Source organism: Rana temporaria, chromosome 11 (assembly GCF_905171775.1).
Source record: "Rana temporaria chromosome 11, aRanTem1.1, whole genome shotgun sequence".
Lineage (NCBI taxonomy): Eukaryota > Metazoa > Chordata > Amphibia > Anura > Ranidae > Rana > Rana temporaria.
The window spans coordinates 26843020-26865849 of record NC_053499.1 but is presented as its reverse complement, the minus strand read 5'-3'; the positions used below and the strand labels follow the sequence as shown (position 1 = coordinate 26865849).

Below are 22830 nucleotides of genomic sequence, written 5' to 3'. Positions count from 1 at the left end.
TTGTTAACCGTGTTACTCGCAATCCGAGGTTCCATTGTAATTAAATATGTAAACAAGTAAAACCACAATGTATGTTACTTATGACTATTTAATATGTTTTATCGCTAACTGTGTAATTGGTTACCACTAATTCCCCTGAAGAAGCCAACATTTGGCGAAACATGTAGGGACCACTGACCTGTAACCATAGTAGGCCGTTAATACCCTGGCCAGTATTTAATAATATACTATTGCTCTATTGATTTCATGCACTCATTACTGTATCGTATGTTATAAATATTTGTGTAAATAAAACTTAAATTTTTAAGTACCATTTGTAATTTTATTGCTCAGGCAGCGTTATAATCCCAATTCCCATTCCCCCTTTTTTGTGTCATATGTATTACATTAGCTGGTTGTAACAAGGAAAAAAGAAGCTTGGAGAACACAAAGCTGGTTCAGCAGCCCACTGTATTACACTGTTGGTCCCACCAATATATTCACATTCGTTCGATTGTTTTCTCCGCGATTCTTACAGCTGAGGTGTCATGACCTTCCTGCTAGCGAGATCATGGCTTGTCGAATCGACTGCCTGCACCTCTGTCTACACTTACACTCCCAATACAGGCCTTACGCCAACAAGAACTGAAGGTTGGTAAGCAGGAAGCGAATGCCACTTGTTACCGTCACCACGGACGTGGCGGGATTGAGTTTGAACGTGTTGGCATCACCTTTCTTGTACTGGTCGCGGAACACATAGATGCAACCGTTGCAGCTGGCGATTTTCCAGAGCGAGGGTCGAGAGCTCCACACATCAGGGAGGCAGAGCCGCGTGAAGCTGTCCAGGAGAGGGTTGTAGCACACCAGCGAGTCTCCCTCTGCTACAATGAACACCAAGTCCTTATGAACGGCGGCGTGCATGCGTCCGGCAAAAGGCAGCAGGTACGGTTTCACGTGGCACTTTTCAGTGTTGGTGTCAAAACACTGAATGAGGCGCGAGGGCTTGGTAAAAAAGTCCAGGTCGTTCTCCTCACCTCCAAATAAGTAGATGAGCCCATTGAGGTTTACGCCGGCAGCACCTGAGATAGAAACCTCCAATTGGCTGGTTTCCGTCCATACATTATCTTGTACTCGATAGTAAATGACCACGTTGGAGAGAGAATCCTGCAACGTCTTTCCTCCGAGGGAGTAGATGGCGTCCTTGCTGAGGACAGACACCAGCGTGTGTTGTAGACGGTCTCTAGGCAGAGGAGCGCAGCGCTCCCAATCCATGGTCTCCATGTTACACTTCCACATTCGCCTGGGGATGGAGCCCCCTACCACATACAGGTCGGCCCCGTGCTTGCAGGCCGCTGTTATCTGGTGACACAGACTGTTCTGTCCACTGACACTTATGGAGTCATCCTGCGCACAATGTAGTGAGACTGCAATGGAGTGCGTGCGAGACTCCTCCTTACCAATCAGATAAATGTGCACATTTTCACCAATTTCCTAAAAAAAAACAAAAAAACAACATTTAATACATACATACCTTTTTTCAATTACAGCCGAACTTAAAAAGCATTATTTTAACCACTTGCCGACTGCCCTTCAGCAGTTTTACTGCTACAGGGTGGCCGCTGTGCGTAGGATCGTGTGTGTGTGTATATTTATATATATATATATATATATATATATATATATATATATACACACCGTATTTATCTTCATATAACGCGCCCTGGCGTATAGCGCGCACCCCCAACCTAGAAGGAAAATTCCTGGGAAAAAAAAAAGAAATACTTACAGTTTGGATGCCCCTCGTCGGTGTCTTGCCCGGCGTCCATCGGTGGCCTTGTCCGGTCCGGCGTCCTTCTGCGGCCATCGTGGTGTCCTCCCCGCTGTGTTTTTCAGCCGATCCCCGCTTCCTGCGCTGTGTTTGAACCACTCCGCCGACATATACCGAGCGCAGTACACCCGGGCAGGCTCGGCTCCTCTCGCGTAAAGGACGTACAGGACGTGACCGCGAGCGGAGCCGAGCCTGCCCGAGTGTACCCGAGTGTACTGCGCTCGATATATGTCGGCGGAGTGGTTTAAACACATCGCGGGATGCGGGAATCGGCGTATAACGCGCACCCACGATTTTTCCCTGATTTTCAGGGGAAAAAGGTGCGCGTTATACGCCGATAAATACGGTATATATTTTATATATATATATATATATATATATATATATATATATATATATATATACACACACATATACATACATACATACATACATACATACATATACATATACACACACACACACACACACACACAGCGGAACCTTGGATTACAAGCATAATCCGTTCCAGGAGAATGCTTGTAATCCAAAACACTTGCATATCAAAGCGAGTTTCCCCATAGAAGTCAATGAAAACGAAAATAATTTGTTCCACATTGACCTTTATGGCATGCAATACTGCATGTGGCCAGAGGTGGGGGGGTGCCGGAGAGACTGAAAAATGCTCGGAGATCGGTCGGCTGCCCTCGGAAACAATCAGGGGAGAGAGAGAACGAGAGATCTCTATATATGTGATCATGCACTTCCAGGTTTGGGAAATAAATGTGCGTCGCTGGCGGGTCGCTCCGCTGGAGTCGATCGTCGGATACAGTGGAGTTGATGTCCGCCGGCACACGCTGATCGACCTGCAGAGACACAGAACTGCAGTCTGCCTATGTAAACAAGGAAGATCGCCGTTCTGACAGGAGGGAAGGCATTGATCCTGTGTATCTGAAAAGCAGGGACACAAATCCATGTTTTCCCCTAGTAAAAGCACCTCCTAAACTGTAATAAAACACTGGCTAGGCACACATCACCCATGATGTTAACCCTTTCCCATATGTTTAACTCTAATCACTGTATTAGGCTTAATGTACTTGGGATGTTTTTACAAGCTTTGATTTAACTTGACAAATAATAACCCACGTTTAACTAGTTAAGGACCGCCGCACGACTAAATACGTTGTCAGAATGGCACGACTGGGCATATGGATGTACAGGTACGTCCCCTTTAAGAAGTCCAGCCGTCGGTTCTGTGCTCCGTGACCTTGCCCGAGGGACGCGATCGCTGCCGGTGTCCCGCAATCGAGTCACAGAGCTGAAGAACGGGGAGAGGTGAGTGTAAACAAACCTTTCCCATGCTTCCTAGTGAGCCTGTCACTGATCGTCTGTTCCCTGTCATAGGGACGACGATCAGTGACGTCACACGCCCAGCCACACACCCCTGCAGTAGGAAACACACATTAGGGAACACTTAACCCCTTCAGCGCCCTACAGGTTAACCCCTTCACTGCCAGTGTAATTTTCACAGTAATCAGTGCATTTTTATATATTTTATTGCTGTAAAAATTACAATGGTCCCAAAATAGTGTCTAAAGTGTCCGATATAATGTCGCAGTCACGATAAAAAAAAAAAAGAAAGAAGAAGGATCGCTGATCGCCGCCATTACTAATGTTTTTTTTTACATATTTTTGGGGGATATTTATTATAGGAAAAAGTAAAAAATATAGAATTTTTTTCAAAATTGTCGCTCTATTTTTGTTTATAGCGCAAAAAATAAAAACCGCAGAGGTGATCAAATGCCACCAAAAGAAAGCTTTATTTGTGGGGAAAAAAAAAGGATGCCAATTTTGTTTGGGAGCCACGTCGCACGACTGCGCTAAAGCGACGCAGTGCCGAATCGCAAAAAGGGGTCAGGTCCTTTACCTGCATAATGGTCCGGGTCTTAAGTGGTTAAAAAACTCCTCTCCAGGTGTTATAGAGACCCAGCTTTTTCAGCAGATATTTCCAGAGACCTCTGACATTTGTTGAAGATGTAAGAAGGATAAAAGGAATGTACAGCACTTGCACATTTGGTGGGAATGCAACAAAATCTCTTCTTTTTGGCAAAAAAAACTTTTTTTGGGGAGAGCCTCTTACCTGATCACCAAATATCACTTTATTGTCCATCCTCCTGGATTCTTACAAGTCCCGAAAGGCATGTCTATTACAACACTTGAGCCGCATTGCGTTTGCTGGAACCGCACGGAAGACCATGCAATATTCCTGTGGTTGCGTTTTTGAAAAGGTGCATGGCAGCCCAACGCAGGCATGGCAGCCCATTTATATAAATAGGCTGCCATGCCCACGCAAACGCTAATGCCGCGTACACACAACCGTTTTCATGGCATGGAATAAAACAACGTTTTTCTCGACGTGATTTCTCTCAAGCCTGCCTTGCATACACACGATCGTGATAAAAAATGCTCGAGCAAAGCGCGGTGACGTACAACACGTACGACGGCACTATAAAGGGGAAGTTCCATTTGAATGGCGCGACCCTTTGGGCTGATTATGCTAATTTCCCCTCTCATAACTTGCTTCTGAGCATGCACGTTTTTTTCCTCGTCGTTAAAGCGTACACACAACCGTTTTTCACAACGAGAAAAATTAGAGCATCATTTCTTAATGCCCATTTTTCTCAACGAGAAAAATGCTCTGGAGCCCACACACGACCGTTTTTAACGACCAAATTAAATAAATTAAATTTTTCTCGTCATGAAAAACGGTCGTGTGTACGCGGCATAAGGTGTGAACCTAGGTAAACTTTACAATAATGTTTCAGAACTTCTGTTCATTAAAATTAAACTTTTATGTCCATTTAGGAAAAGATACCTTCAGACTAGATAGCAGAATTTCAGAAAACTCCTCCCTCTCTTCTTTGTTGTAGTGGATCCAGTTCTTTATAGCAGAGGTGGGATTCTGAGAACAGGGAACTCCATCTGATTGGAATAAAGGCGTTAATCCTTACAAATCAATAGGAAAACAGTTTGATAAAAGTTTACCAAAAACCTAACTAACTCTACATCCACTCGCAGCCACATTCTAAAACGAATCTATCGAACTCTATAAAGAAGAAGAATTGCTATACATACAGTATCTATTCTGAAGCAGATTCGGTCTCCAGCGGCAGATGTTGTGTGCAGGAGAGAACTGACAAAGGCAGTCAAATACCTCGGAAGTGAGATCAAACATATAGCCAGATTCAGGTAGCTTTACGCCGGCGTATCAGTAGATACGCCGAGGTAACTCTGAATCTGCGCCGTCCTAAATTTAAGCGTATTCTGGAAACCAGATACACTTAAATTAGGCTAAGATACGAGCGGTGTAAGTCTCCTACGCCGTCGTATCTTAGGGTGCAATATTTACGCTGGCTGCTAGGTGGCGCTTCCGTTGAGTTCGGCGTAGAATATGTAAATGACTAGATACGCCGATTCACAAACGTACGTGCGCCCGTCGCAATTAGTTACGCCGTTTACGTTATAGATACGCCGGCGTAAAGATAAAGTTGCTCCCTAGGTGGCGCATCCCATGCAAGGTATGGACGTCGGAACAGGCCTATCTTTTTACGTCGTTTGCGTAAGTTGTACGCGAATAGGGCTGTGCGTAAATTACGTTCACGTCACAGGCATTGAGCCGATGTATCTTTGGGCGTAAATACAACGTGATACTGAGCATGCGCGCGCAATGCGCCGTTTGTTCGGCCATGCATCTACATGGGGTCAAGCCTCATTTAAATACAACACGCCCCCTACAGCCTACTTTGAATTACGCACGATTACGTTGGCCCATTTACGCTACGCCACCGTAACTTAGGAGGCAAGTGCTTTGTGAATACAGCACTTGCCTCTCTAAGTTGCGGCGGCGTAGCGTAAATACGGTATGCTACGCCCGCGCAACGCAGATCGGCCGTACCTGAATCTAGGCTATAGAGTTACTATGGTGCTTCCATTGTCTCCTGCACACGCCTACACAGAGAAGCCGCCGCTGACACAGGGCGGATCCAGGGGGGCAACGGGGTAATTGCCCCCTCTGAGAAATTAGTGAGGGGCAGGCCAGTCAGGGGACGATTGTGCGGGCGGATTAACCAGCGGCTGGGCCAGTCAGTGGGGGTCGGCAGGTGAGTGAGCTCCTGAGCGGGCAGGTCAGCAGATGAGTGAGACAGTTCAGCGTGGGACCTGACCGGAGAAGCTGCAGAAAAGGTATGTGTAGCAATCTATTCTTTACAGGGCTAGACAGGTTAGTTTTAGAATCTGTCTGGAAGTAGGTTTAGGCCGGGTTCACATACCTCTGGCCGCATTTCCCAGCATGGGGCCCAGTGCGGCCCAGTTTACCGGTTCAGGTGCGATTCAAGTCCGAATTTTTGCCTGAATTCGCATCTGAACCGGAAACCAAAGACGTACAGGACCCTTCTAAAATCTGGACTGTTGCCACCCCGGACCTGTCTGAACCGGCTCCATTGAAAGCCGGTCACACTCGCCTGTCATGCGAATTGGGGTGGGGTAAACCTGCATCCAATTTGCATATATTTGAACCCAGCTTTTGCGTCTGGTTTTGAGTGAACTTCTACTTTAACAGTTTTTAGACACATATGTGGAGCTACCGACCTGCGAGGATGTCCGTCAGAAGCCGTATGGGTAAGTTCAGAAACTCTTCGGTGTCCAACAGCTGTGACAGGTGGGTTTTGGCACAGTGTTTAGCCGCGGTATAGAGTGCCGTGTCACTGTGCTGGTCTGCCAGCCACATGATCTGCAGGCAGTTCTTCACCTGCACCGTCCTCACCAGGAAACGAGAGCACTCCTCAAATAAAGACGTCAACTGGTACATATCAGCCACCTCATATGTTTCTTGTAGCTCCTCCAGCCTCAGCTTCACCGTTCCATGATAAATGTAATCCACCAGCAGCTGGAAAACGCTCTCGCTGACGTCCTGAAGCTGGATGACACGGTTGCGGCCCTCTTTTAAATTGGACGCAAACATAGAGCGGAAGAAGCAGCTCTGAGCAGAGAGGACAAGTCGGTGCAGCTGGAATTCCTTTCCATCTACTAGGATGGTGACATCGGCAAACAGCTCCTCCTCCATACACAGCTTCATGATGCTTTGGGCCACCCGGCTGCTGTGGGAGCGGTCTGTAAATGTGTAAGTCACAAAGTAATTCTCATCTGTGGGGTTAGAGAGGTTCTGGGAAGCAGCTTCTCGTGAAGCATCCATGCTTTACACCAGATTGTGAGTGATAAAGTGCCTGAAAGATACAAAAAATTATTAATGTCCATTGGAGCTGCACGATTCTGACTAAAGATCACGATTCTCGCGGCGTAACATCTTCTTTCACATTATACAAAAAAAATTGTATAATATGGACTTACTGTTTATTTATTTTTATTTTTAATCCATTAAAGCGGAGGTCCGCCAAAATAGGATTTTTGTACTCGCCGTAAAATCCTTTTCTCTTTCGTCCATGGACGGACACAGCTCCTTAAATCTTGACAAGTGGGTTGTGTTCCATCTATCAGGAGGGGACTCCTGATAGACGGAACATAACCCACTTGTCAAGATTATAAGGAAGCTGTGTCCATCCATGGACGAAAGAGAAAATAGGATTTTTGTACTCACCGTAAAATCCTTTTCTCTGAAGTCCATGGACGGACACAGCTCCTTAAATCTTGACAAATGGGTTATGTTCCATCTATCAGGAGAGGACTCCTAATAGACGGAACATAACCCACTTGGCAAGATTATAAGGAAGCTGTGTCCGTCCATGGACGAAAGAGAAAATAGGATTTTTGTACTCACCGTAAAATCCTTTTCTCTTATGTCCATGGACGGACACAGCTTCCTTATAATCTTGACTGTAGGGTCATACCTCTGGCCGCATTTCCCAGCATGGGGCCCAGTGCGGCCCAGTTTACCAGTTCAGGTGCAATTCAAGTCCTGAATTTGCATCTGAACTGGAAACCAAAGACGTACAGGACCCTTCTAAAATCTGGACTGTTGCCACCCCGGACCTGTCCGATTCTGGCTCCATTCAAAAGCCGGTCACACTCGCCTGTCATGCGAATTGGAGTGGGGGAAATCTGCATCCAATTTGCATATATTTGAAGCCAGCTTTTGCGTCTGGTTTTGGGTGAACTTCTACTTTAACAGTTTTTAGACACATATCTATCACGAGTCCTCTCCTAATAGACGGAACATAACCCACTTGTCAAGATTTAAGAGCTGTGTCTGTCCATGGACATAAGAGAATTTTTTTTTTCAAAAGCCAGCAACGACAAATACTGCAGCAGCAGCTGACTTTTAAAATAAGGACACTTACCTGTCCAGTGCGCCCACGATGTCGGCACCCGAAGCCGAGCTGTCCCTCGGCTCTCGGATGCTGCCACCGCCATCTTTGGTAAGGTAAGCAGGAAATGAAACCTTGTGGCTTCACTCCCTGGTTCCCTACAGCGCATGTGCAACTCGTTCTGCACTGGCCCACTGGTCCCTGCTGTCTTCTGGGACCTGTGTGTCTCCCAGAAGACAGCAGGGGGGGGACGGAGGAGGATCCGGAAGTGGCGTAAATACCCACAGGTGGCTTGGGTATCTATGCCCGGAAGTTGGAGCAAAATGCCTGTATTACACAGGTCTCTGCTCCCCTCTCCCCCCCCCTGAAAGGTGCCAAATGTGACACCAGAGGGGGGGGGGGGGGCGTTCCGGAGGAAAAAAAAAAATAAGAAAAAAAAAATAATTTAGGCTATTTATACATTTTGGTATATTGAAAACCAAAAATGTTTTTTTCCCATTTTGAATAGAGTGACTACATTGCGTAAGATGTTTAATTTTCCCTCAGTAACAATGTATTATTAGTAGGGATGAGCTCAGGCATTTTCTCGGATCCATCTAGATGAGCCGCCACTGTACTGAGCCAATCAGAAGTACCGACGCATTCCCCGCCCTGCATATACAAGGGGCCTGTACATGTGCGGTCTGCAGGGGTGGGAAATGTCTCTGCTTCTTATGATTGGCTGTCTGCACAGGTGGGGAATGTCTATGCTACTTATGATTGGCTGTCTGCAGGGGTGGGGAATGTCTCTGCTACTTATGATTGGATGTCTACAGGGGTGGGGAATGTCTCCACTACTTATGATTGGCTGTCTGCAGGGGTGGGGAATGTCTCCACTACTTATGATTGGCTGTCTGCAGAGGTGGTGAATGTCTCCACTAGTTATGATTGGATGTCTGCAGGGGTGGGGAATGTTTCCGCTACTTATGATTGGCTGTCTGCAGGGGTGGGGAATGTCTATGCTACTTATGATTGGCTGTCTGCAGGGGTAGGGAATGTCTCCACTACGTATGATTGGCTGTCTGCAGGGGTGAGAAATGTCTACGCTACTTATGATTGGCTGTCTGCAGGGGTGGGGAATGTCTCTGCTAATTTTGATTGGCTGTCTGCACAGGTGGGGAATGTCTATGCTACTTATGATTAGCTATCTGCAGGGGTGGGGAATGTCTACGCTGCTTATGATTGGCTGTCTGCAGGGGTGGGGAATCTCTCAGCTACTTATGATTGGATGTCTGCAGGGGTGGGAAATCTCTCAGCTACTTATGATTGGCTGTCTGCAGGGGTGGGGAATGTCTATGCTACTTATGATTGGCTGTCTGCAGGGGTAGGGAATGTCTCCACTACGTATGATTGGCTGTCTGCAGGGGTGAGAAATGTCTACGCTACTTATGATTGGCTGTCTGCAGGGGTGGGGAATGTCTCTGCTAATTTTGATTGGCTGTCTGCACAGGTGGGGAATGTCTATGCTACTTATGATTAGCTATCTGCAGGGGTGGGGAATGTCTACGCTGCTTATGATTGGCTGTCTGCAGGGGTGGGGAATCTCTCAGCTACTTATGATTGGCTGTCTGCAGGGGTGGCGAATATCTCCCCTACTTATGATTGGCTGTCTGCAGGGGTGGGGAATCTCTCCCCTACTTATGATTGGCTGTCTGCAGGGGTGGGGAATCTCTTTGCTACTTATGATTGGCTGTCTGCAGTGACTGTTTCCTGGCGGGATTGCCCAAACTCATGCCTGAACCTTCCTGTTAGGGTGCATTAAGTGAACAGAGCCTCACATCCTCAGTGTGGCGATAAAAACTGACCCCCAATAACATTGTCTCCAATAAATTGCTAGCTGTGCCCTTTATAAAATGTGGAGCATAGGTAGAACGGTCACCGGCACCATCCAGAGACCTCTGGGCCGACTTACCACAACTTGCCCATAAGTGGACCTGTTGCCCATAGCAACTGTCCTCACTGATTAGGACTAGCTCCACTACAGAAAAACAAACATGTTTCAGCATTCCACAACAACCAATCAGATCATTGAGGGGGCGGATTCCTAAAAACTGCAGGTGCCAACAGCAACCAATCGGGTTCCAGCAGACTAATCTGGACTACCCTGGGCAGAGGAAGTGTAGTTGCCTGTGGCAACCGGCTTCCTTCAGGCCTAGAGGAAAAATGGAGCCAGTCCTCCGGGGGGAATGGAGGGAAGTGATTGGTGGCTACGAGCTTTGTCCGGGGAAGGTGTTATGTGATGTGATGCCGTACGACACACAGGCTGCCATGGCAAGCCGGCTCTGTACCCATGTGACCCCCCTCCGGGCTCCTCAGCGGAACCCTCCCACTCGGCATTTACCGTCCCCGCTTCTGTCCGCTCCTCCTCTCGCCCTTTACACCCGGAACTCTCCTTGCCTTGCTTTAACACACCGGAAGTCGCCCGGAGGAGTTTCCTTGGCGGACCGGACCCAGCCGGGAGGGGTTTCCGGTCTCTCTGCTTGTCCTTGTCTGTCAGTGGCTGGGAAGAATGTTGGCTGGAGTGCGGGCGGTACGGGGCCTGCTCCGGGGAGGTGAGACATGGAGGACACCTACCGACAGGAGAACCTCTGCTGTAACCCGTAGCAACCTTGATTAACCCAAGGCTCCCTTCTGTAACCCATAGCAACCTTTGCTCAGGAGAAGGACCTCTGCTGTCACCTATAGCTACCTTGCTTGACTGAAAAACCTTTGCTGTCACCCATAGCAACTTTGCCTGCAATAAGGGCCTCTGCTGTAAACAATAGCGGAAGGCTTATTTTTAAACCCATAGCAACGTTGCATGGTGTAAGACTCCCTGTTGTAACCTATAGCAACCTTGTTTGGTGGAAGGACCCGTTCTGTAACCTATAGCAACCTTGTTTGGCAGAAGGACCTGTTCTGTAACCTATAGCAACCTTGATTGGCAGATGGACCTGTTCTGTAACCTATAGCAACCTTGATTGGCAGATGGACCTGTTCTGTAACCTATAGCAACCTTGATTGGCAGAAGGACCTGTTCTGTAACCTATAGCAACCTTGATTGGCAGATGGACCTGTTCCGTAACCCATAGCAACCTTGATTGGCAGATGAACCTGTTCTGTAACCCATAGCAGCCTTGCTTGGGATAAAAGCGTATGCTGTAACCCATAGCTACCTTGCTTGGCAGAAGGTTTTCTGCTGTAACCCGTAGCAATTGTGATTGGCAAAAAGACCTTTACTGTAATCCATAGCAACCTTGCTCAGCATAAGGCTCCCTTCTGTAACCCATAGCAACCTTTGCTAAGCTACTTTGCTTAGCAGAAGGCTCTCTGCTGAAACCCATAGCAACCTTGCTTGGAATGATGACCTCTGCTGTAGCCCATAGCAACCTTCTTCAGCATAAGGACTTCTGCTGTAACCCATAGCAGTCTTCCTGAGCATAAGGCTCCATTCTGTAACCCTAAGCATTGCTTGACAGGCTGTAACCCATAGCACTCATGCTTAACATACGACTCCCTCTCTGTAACCTACATCCACCTTGCTTAACAGAGGGACCTCTGCTGTAACCTTTAGCTACCTTGTTTGGCAGAAGGCTCTCTGCTGTAACACCTAGCAACCTTGCTTGGAATGAGAGCATCTGCCGTAACCCATAGCAACCTTGATTAACCCAAGGCTCCCTTCTTTAACCCATAGCAACCTTTGCGCAGCAGAAGGACCTCTGCTCTAACCTATAGCTACCTTGCTTGACCGAACAACCTTGCCTGGAATAAGGACCTCTGCTGTAAACTATAGCAACCTACTTTGCCAGAAGGCTTATTTTTAAGCCCATAGCAACCTTGCCTGGTGTAAGACTCTCTGCTGTAACCCATAACAACCTTGTTTGGCAGGAGGACCTGTTCTGTAACCCATAGCTACCTTGCTTGGGATACAAATGTTTGCTGTAACCCATTGCTACCTTGCTTGGGATACAAATGTATGCGGTAACCCATAGCTACCTTGCTTGGGATACAAATGTTTGCTGTAACCCATTGCTACCTTGCTTGGGATACAAATGTATGCGGTAACCCATAGCTACCTTGCTTGGGATACAAATGTATGCTGTAACCCATAGCTACCTTGCTTTGGATAAAAGTGTATGCTGTAACCCATAGCTACCTTGCTTGGCAGAAGGTTTTCTGCTGTAACCCATAGCAACCGTGATTGACAAAGACCTTTACTGTTGCTCAGCATAAGGCTCCCTTCTGTAACCCATAGCAACCTTTGCTTAGCAGGAGGCTCTCTGCAGAAACCCATAGCAGCCTTGCTTGGAATAATGACCTCTGCTGTAGCCCATAGCAACCTTCTTCTGCTGTAACCCATAGCAGTCTTGCTGAGCATAAGGCTCCCTTTTGTAACCCTAAGCATTGCTTGACAGGCTTTTGCTGTAACCCATAGCACTTTTGCTTAACATAAAACTCCCTCGCTGTAACTTTTAGCTACCTTGTTTAGCAGAAGGACCTCTGCTGTAATGCATAGCAACCTTGCTTGGAATGAGAGCCTCTGCTGTAACCCATAGCAACCTTGCTCGGCCTAAGACTTATTTTCCTTAACCCATAGCAACCTTGCCTTGAAAAAGGGCCTCTGCTGTAAATGATGCAACCTACCTTGGCCCAAGGCTTCTTTTTAAACCCATAGCAACCTTGCAAGTTGTATTTTTTTTTTAATAGTTTTTTTGTTTTGTTTTTCTTTGTTTTAATTTTTTTTCACCTCTAAAGAGAGCACAAAAAATAACCAGTGTTGATCATATACAACAAAAAAAGCTATATTTGTGTGTGTGTGTGTGTGTGGGGGGCATACATTTCATTTATGTACAGCGTTGTATCACGACATAATTGTCAGGTAAAGTGACGCAGTGCAGTATAACAAAACATGTCCTGGTCATGAAGGGGGTTAAGTTTGGAGAAATTGCCGACATGAACACAGACAACAGTAATAATCTGTTTGGAGTTCTGTCTGATTTTCCCCGCTCAGCTTGTTTTTATTGGTGTTGTGTCCCTGTTAGATTTTCCATCACTTCCTGTTCCATTGTTACTTATATGGGAAATAAGGATCAGTCTTGCCTACATACAGCAATAACAACTTGACAGAGGATTCAGTATTTCCCCTTCTCATTCTGTCCAAAACTTTGAATTTTTTTTTTTGTTGTTGAAATTTCTGCTTTTAAACAGAGTTCCACCCAAAAATTTTAATTCTGTTGTTCAGATTCCTCCCCCCCCCCCCAGTGTCACATTTGGCACCTTTCAGGGGACAGCAGATGCCTATCTAATACAGGTATTTTCTCGAGTCGTCTTCCAGGACGGCACCTTGAGAGTAGACTGGCTTCACCTGACAGGAAACACAATCAAAAAGAGGTTTAAAAACCCCGCCCCTCCCCGTGCACCTCAGTTCATGATTGTGTTTCCCCCAGCGAAACGTTTTTTTGTTTTCTAAAAAGACCTAAGGCCTGGGGCTGGTGGTCCCCCTCTTGGAAGGTGAGCCATGGGTCCTGGGAGGCCTTGAGCTCAGTGAGGCTATTGCCTGTCCAGAGGGTCTCCCCGTATTGAGGGGGGGGGGGAGCTGAAGGAAAACTTTGTTTGGAAACCCCCCCCTGCTAGGTGTATCTGGGATAGTGGCTACCTCAGAACACCTAGGTGGCTGGAATCCCTCTCTCCCGAGCGTCCTCCTACCTGCTGGGCCGGGTAAAGATGCATTTCCGCGCTGTAGACTCGGCTGCTGTTCTCCCAGGCTCGTTTCTCGGTGGAGCCAGCATTTCGACGCTGCATCGATGGCGGCGCATGGTGATGACGCACTTCCAGTTCCGGTCTTCACCAAAATGGCGGCCGCCATCGGCGTTAGCTCACACGCACGGAGCGCAGCAGGGGAGAGAGTGGCGCCCGATTCGACGGTGCCATGGAGCGTGAGGACCGCCCGGCACTAACCGCTGCTGCAGAGGAATCCACCAGGGGTGAGTCTACCTCCAGAAACTGCATTGGGGCACTTGGACTGGGTCCTTATTCCCCACACACCCCCCTTCCCTTCCCCTACTCCTTTTGTATTAAAGCCTCTGTCTTTTACTTTCAGGGGAAGAGGTTACTGCCCAGGGGGAGGCTTCTAGTGTTTCTGCTAAACATACATCTAAAGCTAAAAGATGTGGGAATTGTAGCATTAAGCTAGCCACAGACTATTCCAAGCTTTTGTGTGCTAAGTGCATTCAAAAACTCACAGGGAAGGAAACTTCGCTAATAATGAAAGAATTCCTGACGGTTCAGTCAGAGATGCTTTCCACATTAAAGGAGTTTAAGGAAGTCCTAAAAACCAAAGAACCTGATCCCATAGCAGCTGGACCCTCCTCACAGGAAAGCTTATCCACCTCGGCTCCAAAATTGTTGAGGGCTAGGGACGTTCTTCTATCAGACTCTGAGGATTCGGAGGCTCAGGAAGAAGGTCTCATTGATAGCCAGACAGATGAGGAGGATGAAGATGCTAGATCAGGCAAATTCATTTTTTCAGCGGATGACATGGGTGGTTTACTGGCGGCTATCTATACCTCTGAGGGGATTCAGCAGCCGGCCGAACTAGTGTCAGCGCAGGATAAGATGTACCAGGGTTTGGCTAAACCCCAGCCAAAGGTTATCCCAGTTCACCAATCTCTTCAGGACTTAGTTCTAAGAGAGTGGGCTGAACCTGAAAAGAAGTTACTAAAGTACAAAACCTGGAAAAGGCGCTGTCCCTTTAAGGAGGAACTAGAAAACAAGGGCCTGGGAGGCTAATGCAGCAGCCCTTGGGCCCGCCCTGGCCTCATCCTGCATTGCCAGGAATACGGATACCTGGCTATCCAGGATGTTGGAACATATCCCACAGACTTCAAAGTTTAAGGATATCCGAGATTCCCTTAGAGTCATAGGTAGCGCTGTCGCCTATCTAGCAGACGCATCAATTGAGTCCGCTCGAGCCTCTGCTAAAACGGGCGCTCTTATTAACGCCTCAAGAAGGGCACTATGGCTCAAAACATGGGAAGGAGATTTGGCCTCCAAATCTCGTCTCTGTGCCCTGCCCTTTGAGGGATCCCTCCTCTTTGGGACAGGTTTAGACCAGGCTCTAACTAGGGCCTCAGAAAAGGGTAAACGGTTCCCTCCCAAACCTAAACAAAATAGGAGGAGATTTTTTCGAGGCCCCCAGAATAAAAACCGACCTTCAGACCGAAGAGCGGCCTTTAATAGGAGGTGGATCACAGGAAAGGATAAACCAAAAGGGGGAATCCTTTTCCCTGATCCTAAACCCGCTGGGAAAGACTCCAAGTGACTCAAGAGTCGGGGGAAGGCTCTCCCGATTTTTTCCAGCTTGGGAAAGCATAACGCGGAGTCCTCATATTTTGCAGATAGTGAAGGAAGGCTACAGATTGGAATTCCGCCATCTTCCCCCACCAATTTTCCTCCTCACTCATTTACCCCAAAATCCCCTCAAAGCGGCAAGCCTTCTAGGGAATGTGTCAGACCTAGCACAACAGGGGGTCATAGTCCCAGTTCCGGTAGACCAACAGGGTCAGGGGGTGTACTCTCACATTTTCGTAGGACCAAAACCCTCTGGAAAATTCCGTCTAATCATCAACTTAAAACCCCTGAATACTTATCTCCTCTACAAGAGGTTCCGCATGGAGAACATTTACAGTCTCAAAGGACTTCTTTTAGAAGGGGTATTTATGATAACCATAGACCTGAAGGACGCCTACCTCCATGTCCCCATTTACCAGGACCATCAAAGATTCCTGAGATTCGCCATTGTTTCCCCTCAGGGGATCCAACACTGGCAATTCACCGCTCTTCCCTTTGGGCTTGCCTCCAGCCCAAGAGTTTTCACGAAGGTGCTAGCAGAGGTGGTCGCCTTTCTACATCTGAAGGGCATCTCCCTTGTTCCCTACCTCGACGATCTGCTGCTGTTCAATCCCAGTCGAGCACTTCTTCTCACGGACCTGACCACCGTCCTGACTACACTGGAATCCTTAGGATGGATTATAAACAGAGAAAAATCTTCTCTCCTCCCAGAACAGAGAAAGACCTATCTGGGATTCTTAATAGATTCCTTAGAGAAAAAGCTTCTCCTACCAGTAGACAAGGTCCAGAGACTCATCTCAGTGGTCAGGTCTGTCAGGGGAACAGCAGATATTTCACTCAGGGAGATCATGAGGTTGTTGGGACTTATGACCTCATGCATCCCAGCAGTTCCGTGGGCCCAGCTCCACTACAGGCCACTACAGGCCTTCCTCCTCTCCTCCTGGGACGGGAAGGAAACATCCCTAAACTCCACGGTCTCCATTCCAGAGTCGGTAAAGAACACTCTAGAGTGGTGGCTCATTCCTCGGAACTTGGGAAGAGGCCTTCAGTGGAACCAGTCAAACCCCCTCAGGATAACCACGGATGCCAGCTCCTGGGGATGGGGAGCCCACATGGCGGGCCTACAGGCCCAGGGTTCCTGGGATCGACACCAAAGGGAGTCGTCTTCCAACTTCCGAGAATTATCAGCGGTCGGAAGAGCCTTGGAAGCGTTCGAGGAGAGAATCCTGAACCAAGAAATACAAATTCTCTCCGACAACGCGACCACGGTGGCGTTTCTGAACCATCAGGGAGGCACCAGGTCCCGTTCGCTCCTAAGGTTGTCCCTAGAAATTCTAGGCTGGGCAGAACAGAGGGTCCGCTCCCTGTCAGCAGTTCACATCAGGGGAGTCCTAAACCTAGAAGCGGACTTTCTAAGCCGCCAACCCATTCTCCAGGGAGAGTGGGAACTAAGTCAGGAGGTCTTCGATTGGGTATGTCTTCATTTCGGCAACCCAGAAATAGACCTCTTTGCTCACAGGAGGAACAAGAAGATAGAAAGGTTCTTCTCCCTCTCCCGGGATCAGGGATCGGAGGGTGTGGACGCGTTGGCCCAGGCCTGGACATTTTACCTAGCCTATGCCTTCCCTCCCCTGAATCTGATCCCGAGGGTATTACAAAAACTGAGTCGTTCACAAGGGAAGCTGATCCTGATCGCTCCCTGGTGGCCCAAAAGATCTTGGTTTCCAATGTTAGAACAGTGGTCAGTCCTTCCTCCCCTCCCTCTCCCGGTCCGGGTGGACCTTCTGCGGCAGGGACCGATCTTTCACCCAGAGCCAGGCTTTTTCAGCCTGACGGCCTGGTACTTGAGAGGTGGAACCTGCAGCGGAAGGGTTGCTCAGAGAAGGTAATAGATACCCTCTTAGCGAGTCGTAAGGAAGTTACCAGGAAGATCTATGCCAAGACCTGGGGGGTGTTTTCACGCTGGTGCGCAGCAAGACAAGCCCCACTACCCGAAATATCAGTTATCTTGGAGTTCCTTCAGGAAGGGGTAAATCTAGGGCTAGCTACAAGAACCCTAAGAGTACAGGTTGCCGCCTTGTCCTACTTTTTAGACAAAAGGCTGGCCCTGGATCCTCTTATTAAGAGGTTCCTAACGGCCAGGGATAGGTTGTCACCTATACAAATATCCAGAGTTCCCCCTTGGGACCTCTCCCTGGTGTTAGACCAGCTATCCAAACCTCCGTTTGAACCGATAGACAGCATTCCGGTTAGGCTGTTAGTATTTAAATTCTCCTTTCTTTTGGCCATCACCACGGCCAAAAGAATAGGAGACATGCAAGCGCTCTCAATCAAAGAGCCTTATTTTCGTTTATTCGAGGACAGGGTAATCCTAAGTCAGGATCCCCTGTACCTACCTAAGGTGGCAACGAAGTTTCATAGGTCACAAGAAGTTATACTTCCTTCTTTTTGCGCAAACCCACAGAATGAAAGAGAACGAACCTTTCATTGTTTGGATGTAAGACGCTGTTTGTTAATTTATTTAGAAAGGGTGAGCGAGTTCAGACGCTCATCACACTTGCTAATCAACTTTTCAGGACAGAAAAGGGGTTGCCAAGCATCTAGAGCCTCCATATCTAGATGGATAAGACAGGCAATTTCAATAGCATACAGTAAGGCTGGCAAAACAGTACCTAAAGTGAAGGCACATTCCACGAGATCTATAGCAACCTCCTGGGCAGAGAGAGCAGGAGTTTCAGTGGAACAAATCTGTAGATCAGCAACGTGGTCAAGCCAGAACACCTTTCTAAAACACTACCGAGTGGAACTCCTGTCACCCCAAGACTTGACGTTTGGCAGAAGAGTCCTGCAGGCAGTGGTCCCGCCCTAAGGTAGGCCTGAGGGTTACTTGCTTATCTCTCAAGGTGCCGTCCTGGAAGACGACTCGAGAAAATACCAGTTACTCACCGGTAGCTGTTTTTCTATGAGTCTTACAGGACGGCAGGCCTATTTCCCACCCTGATGACTTTGTATGGTTTGTATTTTCATATACTGGTTCCCGTGCTCTTATGGTGGTTACTTTATCACGAACTGAGGTGCACGGGGAGGGGCGGGGTTTTTAAACCTCTTTTTGATTGTGTTTCCTGTCAGGTGAAGCCAGTCTACTCTCAAGGTGCCGTCCTGTAAGACTCATAGAAAAACAGCTACCGGTGAGTAACTGGTATTTGCTCCCACTTCCGGCAAAAGATCGCCGCAGTATCCACGGCGATCTACGCCATGTCCCCCCCCCCCCCACGCTGTCTTCTGGGAGACGCACAGGTCCCAGAAGACAGCACGGACCACTCAGAATGCACAGCGTGACTCGCACGTGTGCAGTAGTCAACCAGGCTGTGAATCGCTATCACTCCCTGATTCCCTTACCTGCAATGCCGGTGTTCTAGCGAGAAGTCCGGGTCGTCATATGCAGTATTGATAGCACAACCGCTGATTTTTACAATCAGCTGTTGTGTTGATGAGACGGCGCCTGCGCACAATAGCGGCCACTGCTCGGTAGAACACCGCGCATTCCTGAGGCACGTTTATGTTGGTGAGGGACGGATTTTTACATGATGGGGGCGGATTATTAAATGATGAGCAGTCCTGCTAAGATGGGGGCGGATTTTCCACCGGAAATCTGATGTCTGTATAAAGCTTTAGAGTCTTACTCCTACTGCTCAAATTGGGTTTTTACCATGCCTGTCTGTGTAAGCCCACTGAGCCTTAAAATACTTCTGAAATCAAGAAAATGGTTTTCTTTTTGGTTGGCTTTGGTCTTGCATGTGTACTTCATAAGCTTTGCATGCCATCATTTGTTGTTTGAATGGGAATCCTAACTGGTTGTCCTTTAATTTCCAGCTTCTGCCCTCCGTGTGCTCCCCCAAATACGCTGCCAAGGCACTACTTCAGAGACAAAGCGTAAGTTGCCATTTATTTTAAAGGCTTTAAACATGTAATTTAAAAAGACAATTATGCTACTAATTTGTTTTGGGCTCCTTTCACACAAATGTGAACCGTTCAGATCCACCTTGAGGTTTTTTCCATATACCTCTATGGAGCGTCTGATGTCAGCTGTGACCTGTCCGCTGAGACCCGATCAGCCCCGATCCGATCTGCTAAAATGTGACAGATGCAAACCCTATTTTGCATCCGTTTGGCGGATCGGATGAAAACAGACGGTTCTTTTTCATCCAATCCCCCATAGGCGAGAGCGGAGATCTGACTGGTGTGCAGAGAAAGACCTGTCATCTGCCGGCTCAGCGGGGATCAACGGAGCGATCCCCGCTGAGCAAGCACATTTAAAAGCGGGATCCGCATTTATGAAAGGGGCCTTATGTTTTAAAGTATTTGTAAAGGTTTCTCTTCTTTTTTTTTTTTTTTAATAACAAACATGGTATACTTGCATGCTCTGTGCATTGGTTTTGCATAGAGCAGCCCCAAACATCTTCATCTGGGTTCCTCCGCCAGCACTTGTAGCTCCCCCTGCCTCCCAAGTGCCCCCATAGCAAGCGGATTGTGTGACCTTGATTCTGAGCTGCGCTGTGTTGACACATATAGTGCTGTTTAGCCCCACCCCCGGTCCCTGTTCACTGGATTTGATTGATGGCAGCAGGAGCCAATGGCTCCCGCTGCTCTCACTGAGTCTTGTGAAGAGAGGGAGAGAGCAGACCCAACTGCTTTTGGGCACATTACTGGACTGAGATCGGACTCGGGTAAGTATTTTGGAGGGCATGGGGGGAGCTGCAGATGAAAGGTTTTATTCCTTAAAGGGGTTGTAAAGGTATAATTTTTTTTTTTTTTCCTAAATAGCTTCCTTTACCTTAGTGCAGTCCTCCTTCACTTACCTCATCCTTCCATTTTGCTTTTAAATGTCCTTATTTCTTCTGAGAAATCCTCACTTCCTGTTCTTCTGTCTGTAACTACTCACAGTAATGCAAGGCTTTCTCCCTGGTGTGGAGTGTCGTGCTCGCCCCCTACCTTGGACTACAGGAGAGTCAGGATGGTCTCTACGTTGCAGATAGAGAAAGGAGCTGTGTGTTGGTGGGCGTCGTAACTCTCCTGTATTCACATTACATGTGAGGTATAGCCGAAAACATTAGAGCGAGATCAATAATTCTAGTGTTAGGCTCCATACTCACTATTAGATTTTCTTCAGATTTACCAAAACCATGTGGTGCAAGAGTCTGCCTGATTGCATACAAATTGAAACTCTTTAGGTTTGACCTCATATGGTTTTGGTAAATCCCAAAGATAAAAATCTGCAGAAAATCTATTAGCGTGTATGGGGTTTTAGACCTCCTCTGTAACTCCAAACAGGTAACCTGTAAAAGCGTTTTAAAGGATCACCTATGGAGATTTTTAGGCACCATAGTTTGTTGCCATTCCACGAGTTTGCGCAATTTTAAAGCGTGACATGTTGGGTATCCATTTACTCGGTGTAACATTATCTTTCAGAATTTACAAAAAAATTGGGGTAAATATTGTGTTTTGTTTTTCATTAAAGTGTATTTTAAAAAAAAAATGCTGCACAAATACAATACTCCTAAAAAAAATTACAATAATCGCCATTTTATTCCCTAGGGTCTCCGCTAAAAAAAAATGTATAATGTTTGGGGGTTACAAGTAATTGTCTAGCAAAAAATACTGATTTACGCTTGTAAACAAAGGGCTAGATTCACATAGATCCGCGTGACCTATGTGATTTAAGATGCGCCGCCGCAAGTTTGAGAGGCAAGTGGGTAATTCACAAAACACTTACCTCCAAACTTGCGGCGGCGGATCGTAAATCCCCCGGCGGAATTCAAATTCCGCGGCTAGGGGGAGTGTACTATTTAAATCAGGCGCGTCCGCGCGCCGATTTAAATGCGCATTCGCCGTCCGCGAATTTTCCCGGCGTGCATTGCTCCCAATGACGTCGCTAGGACGTCATTGGTTTCGGCGTGAGCGTAACTGGCGTCCAGCGCGTTTGTGAATCGGCGTACGCAAACGACACAGGAATATCGGCCATATTTAACATTGGCTGTGCCTCATAGAAGCAGGGGTAACTATACGCCGGGAAAACCCTTACACAAACGGCGTAAAGTGACTGCGTACGTTCGTGAATTGGCGTATCTCGCTGATTTACATATTCTCTGCGTAAGTCAACGAGAACGCCCCTAGCGGCCATTTTTAAATTGCAGTTAAGATCCGACGGTGTAACACAGTTACACCTGTCGGATCTTAGGCATATCTGTGCGTAACTGGTTCTATGAATCAGTGGCATAGATACGACCGGCCTAACTCAGAGATACGACGGCGTATCAGGAGATACACCGTCGTATCGCTTTGTGAATCTAGCCCATTGTGTCAGAAAAAGCCTGATCTTGGACTGTTTAAACTTGAAATTTGTAAGCTGCTATTTCTGATTTTTTTTTTTTTTTATTTTTTTTTTTTTGTAATGAAAATGCAATTTGCCTGGCTGTCCAACAGGCATTACAAACCTGGAACAAATATGCAGATTGTTTTTTTATATCCGTTGCTGCATATTTGTTCTGGAACAAAGTATTGGAAATCAAGCAGACTTTATTCCTGTCTGTGCCCCATAAGGGAGATTTCTGCTTACTATAGGTGTCTGGTGAAGGTGGCTCTCTGTGGGCATACATACTAAAGACATTGGAACACCATGGGGCTTCCATTTCTGAAAATGGTAGATGCCTGTCTGTTGCCAACTTCAGAATGTTTTAGTCACAGTCCAGACTGTAAATGAGTGTCAGAACTACTCATCTCTATACCTGTCCCAGGTCAGCAACTGGATCAGCATTGAAATCAAAGCTTCACATAGAGATCCAAGTAATTAGCTTTCTCAAGGGAGCATTTAGCGATGGCAACTTCCATTAACCATTAAGCTAAAGGACCCGGACAGTTTTTGCGATTCGGGACACCGAAAAAAACACCGAAAAAAAAAAATTTCCTCAGTTTAGGCCGATACGTATTCTTTTACCTATTTTTGGTAAAAAAAATCGCAATAAGAGTTTATCGGTTGGTTTGCGCAAAATTTATAGCGTTTATAAAATAGGGGATAGTTTTATTGCATTTTTATACATTTTTTTTTTTTTTTTTTTGTCCTTGACTGCGACATTATGGCGGACACTTTTGATAATTTTGACACATTTTTGAGACTATTGTGCAGTTCGGGAGTTAACCACAAGGGGGCGCTGAAGGGGTTATGTATGACCTTATCTGTGTTTCTAACTGTAGGGGGTGTGGCTGTAGGTGTGACGTCCTTGATTGTGATTCCCTATATAAGGGAACACACGATTGATAACGGCGCCACAGTAAAGAACGTGGAAGCTGTGTTTACAC

General features: G+C 47.1%; 2 protein-coding genes across 2 annotated transcripts in view; one reads left to right on the top strand and one right to left on the bottom strand.

Annotated features, from left to right (window-relative positions):
• Positions 1 to 432: 432 nt before the first annotated feature.
• On the bottom strand, positions 433 to 10566 carry KBTBD4 (kelch repeat and BTB domain containing 4). Its single transcript, XM_040328263.1, has 4 exons — positions 10487 to 10566; positions 6434 to 7068; positions 4662 to 4768; positions 433 to 1470 (listed from the first exon to the last, which is right to left on the bottom strand). Exons 2-4 carry the CDS (start codon positions 7035 to 7037, stop codon positions 610 to 612), a joined length of 1572 nt encoding a protein of 523 aa, XP_040184197.1. The 5' UTR covers positions 7038 to 7068; positions 10487 to 10566; the 3' UTR covers positions 433 to 609.
• A 4-nt stretch (positions 10567 to 10570) lies between these two features.
• Positions 10571 to 22830, top strand: part of NDUFS3 (NADH:ubiquinone oxidoreductase core subunit S3) — a 28053-nt gene continuing 15793 nt past the window's right edge. The window contains exons 1-2 of the mRNA XM_040328264.1: positions 10571 to 10697; positions 19348 to 19407. Of these exons, the coding sequence (XP_040184198.1) occupies positions 10655 to 10697; positions 19348 to 19407 (103 nt within the window). The 5' untranslated portion in view covers positions 10571 to 10654. The remainder of the gene's footprint in view (positions 10698 to 19347; positions 19408 to 22830) is intronic.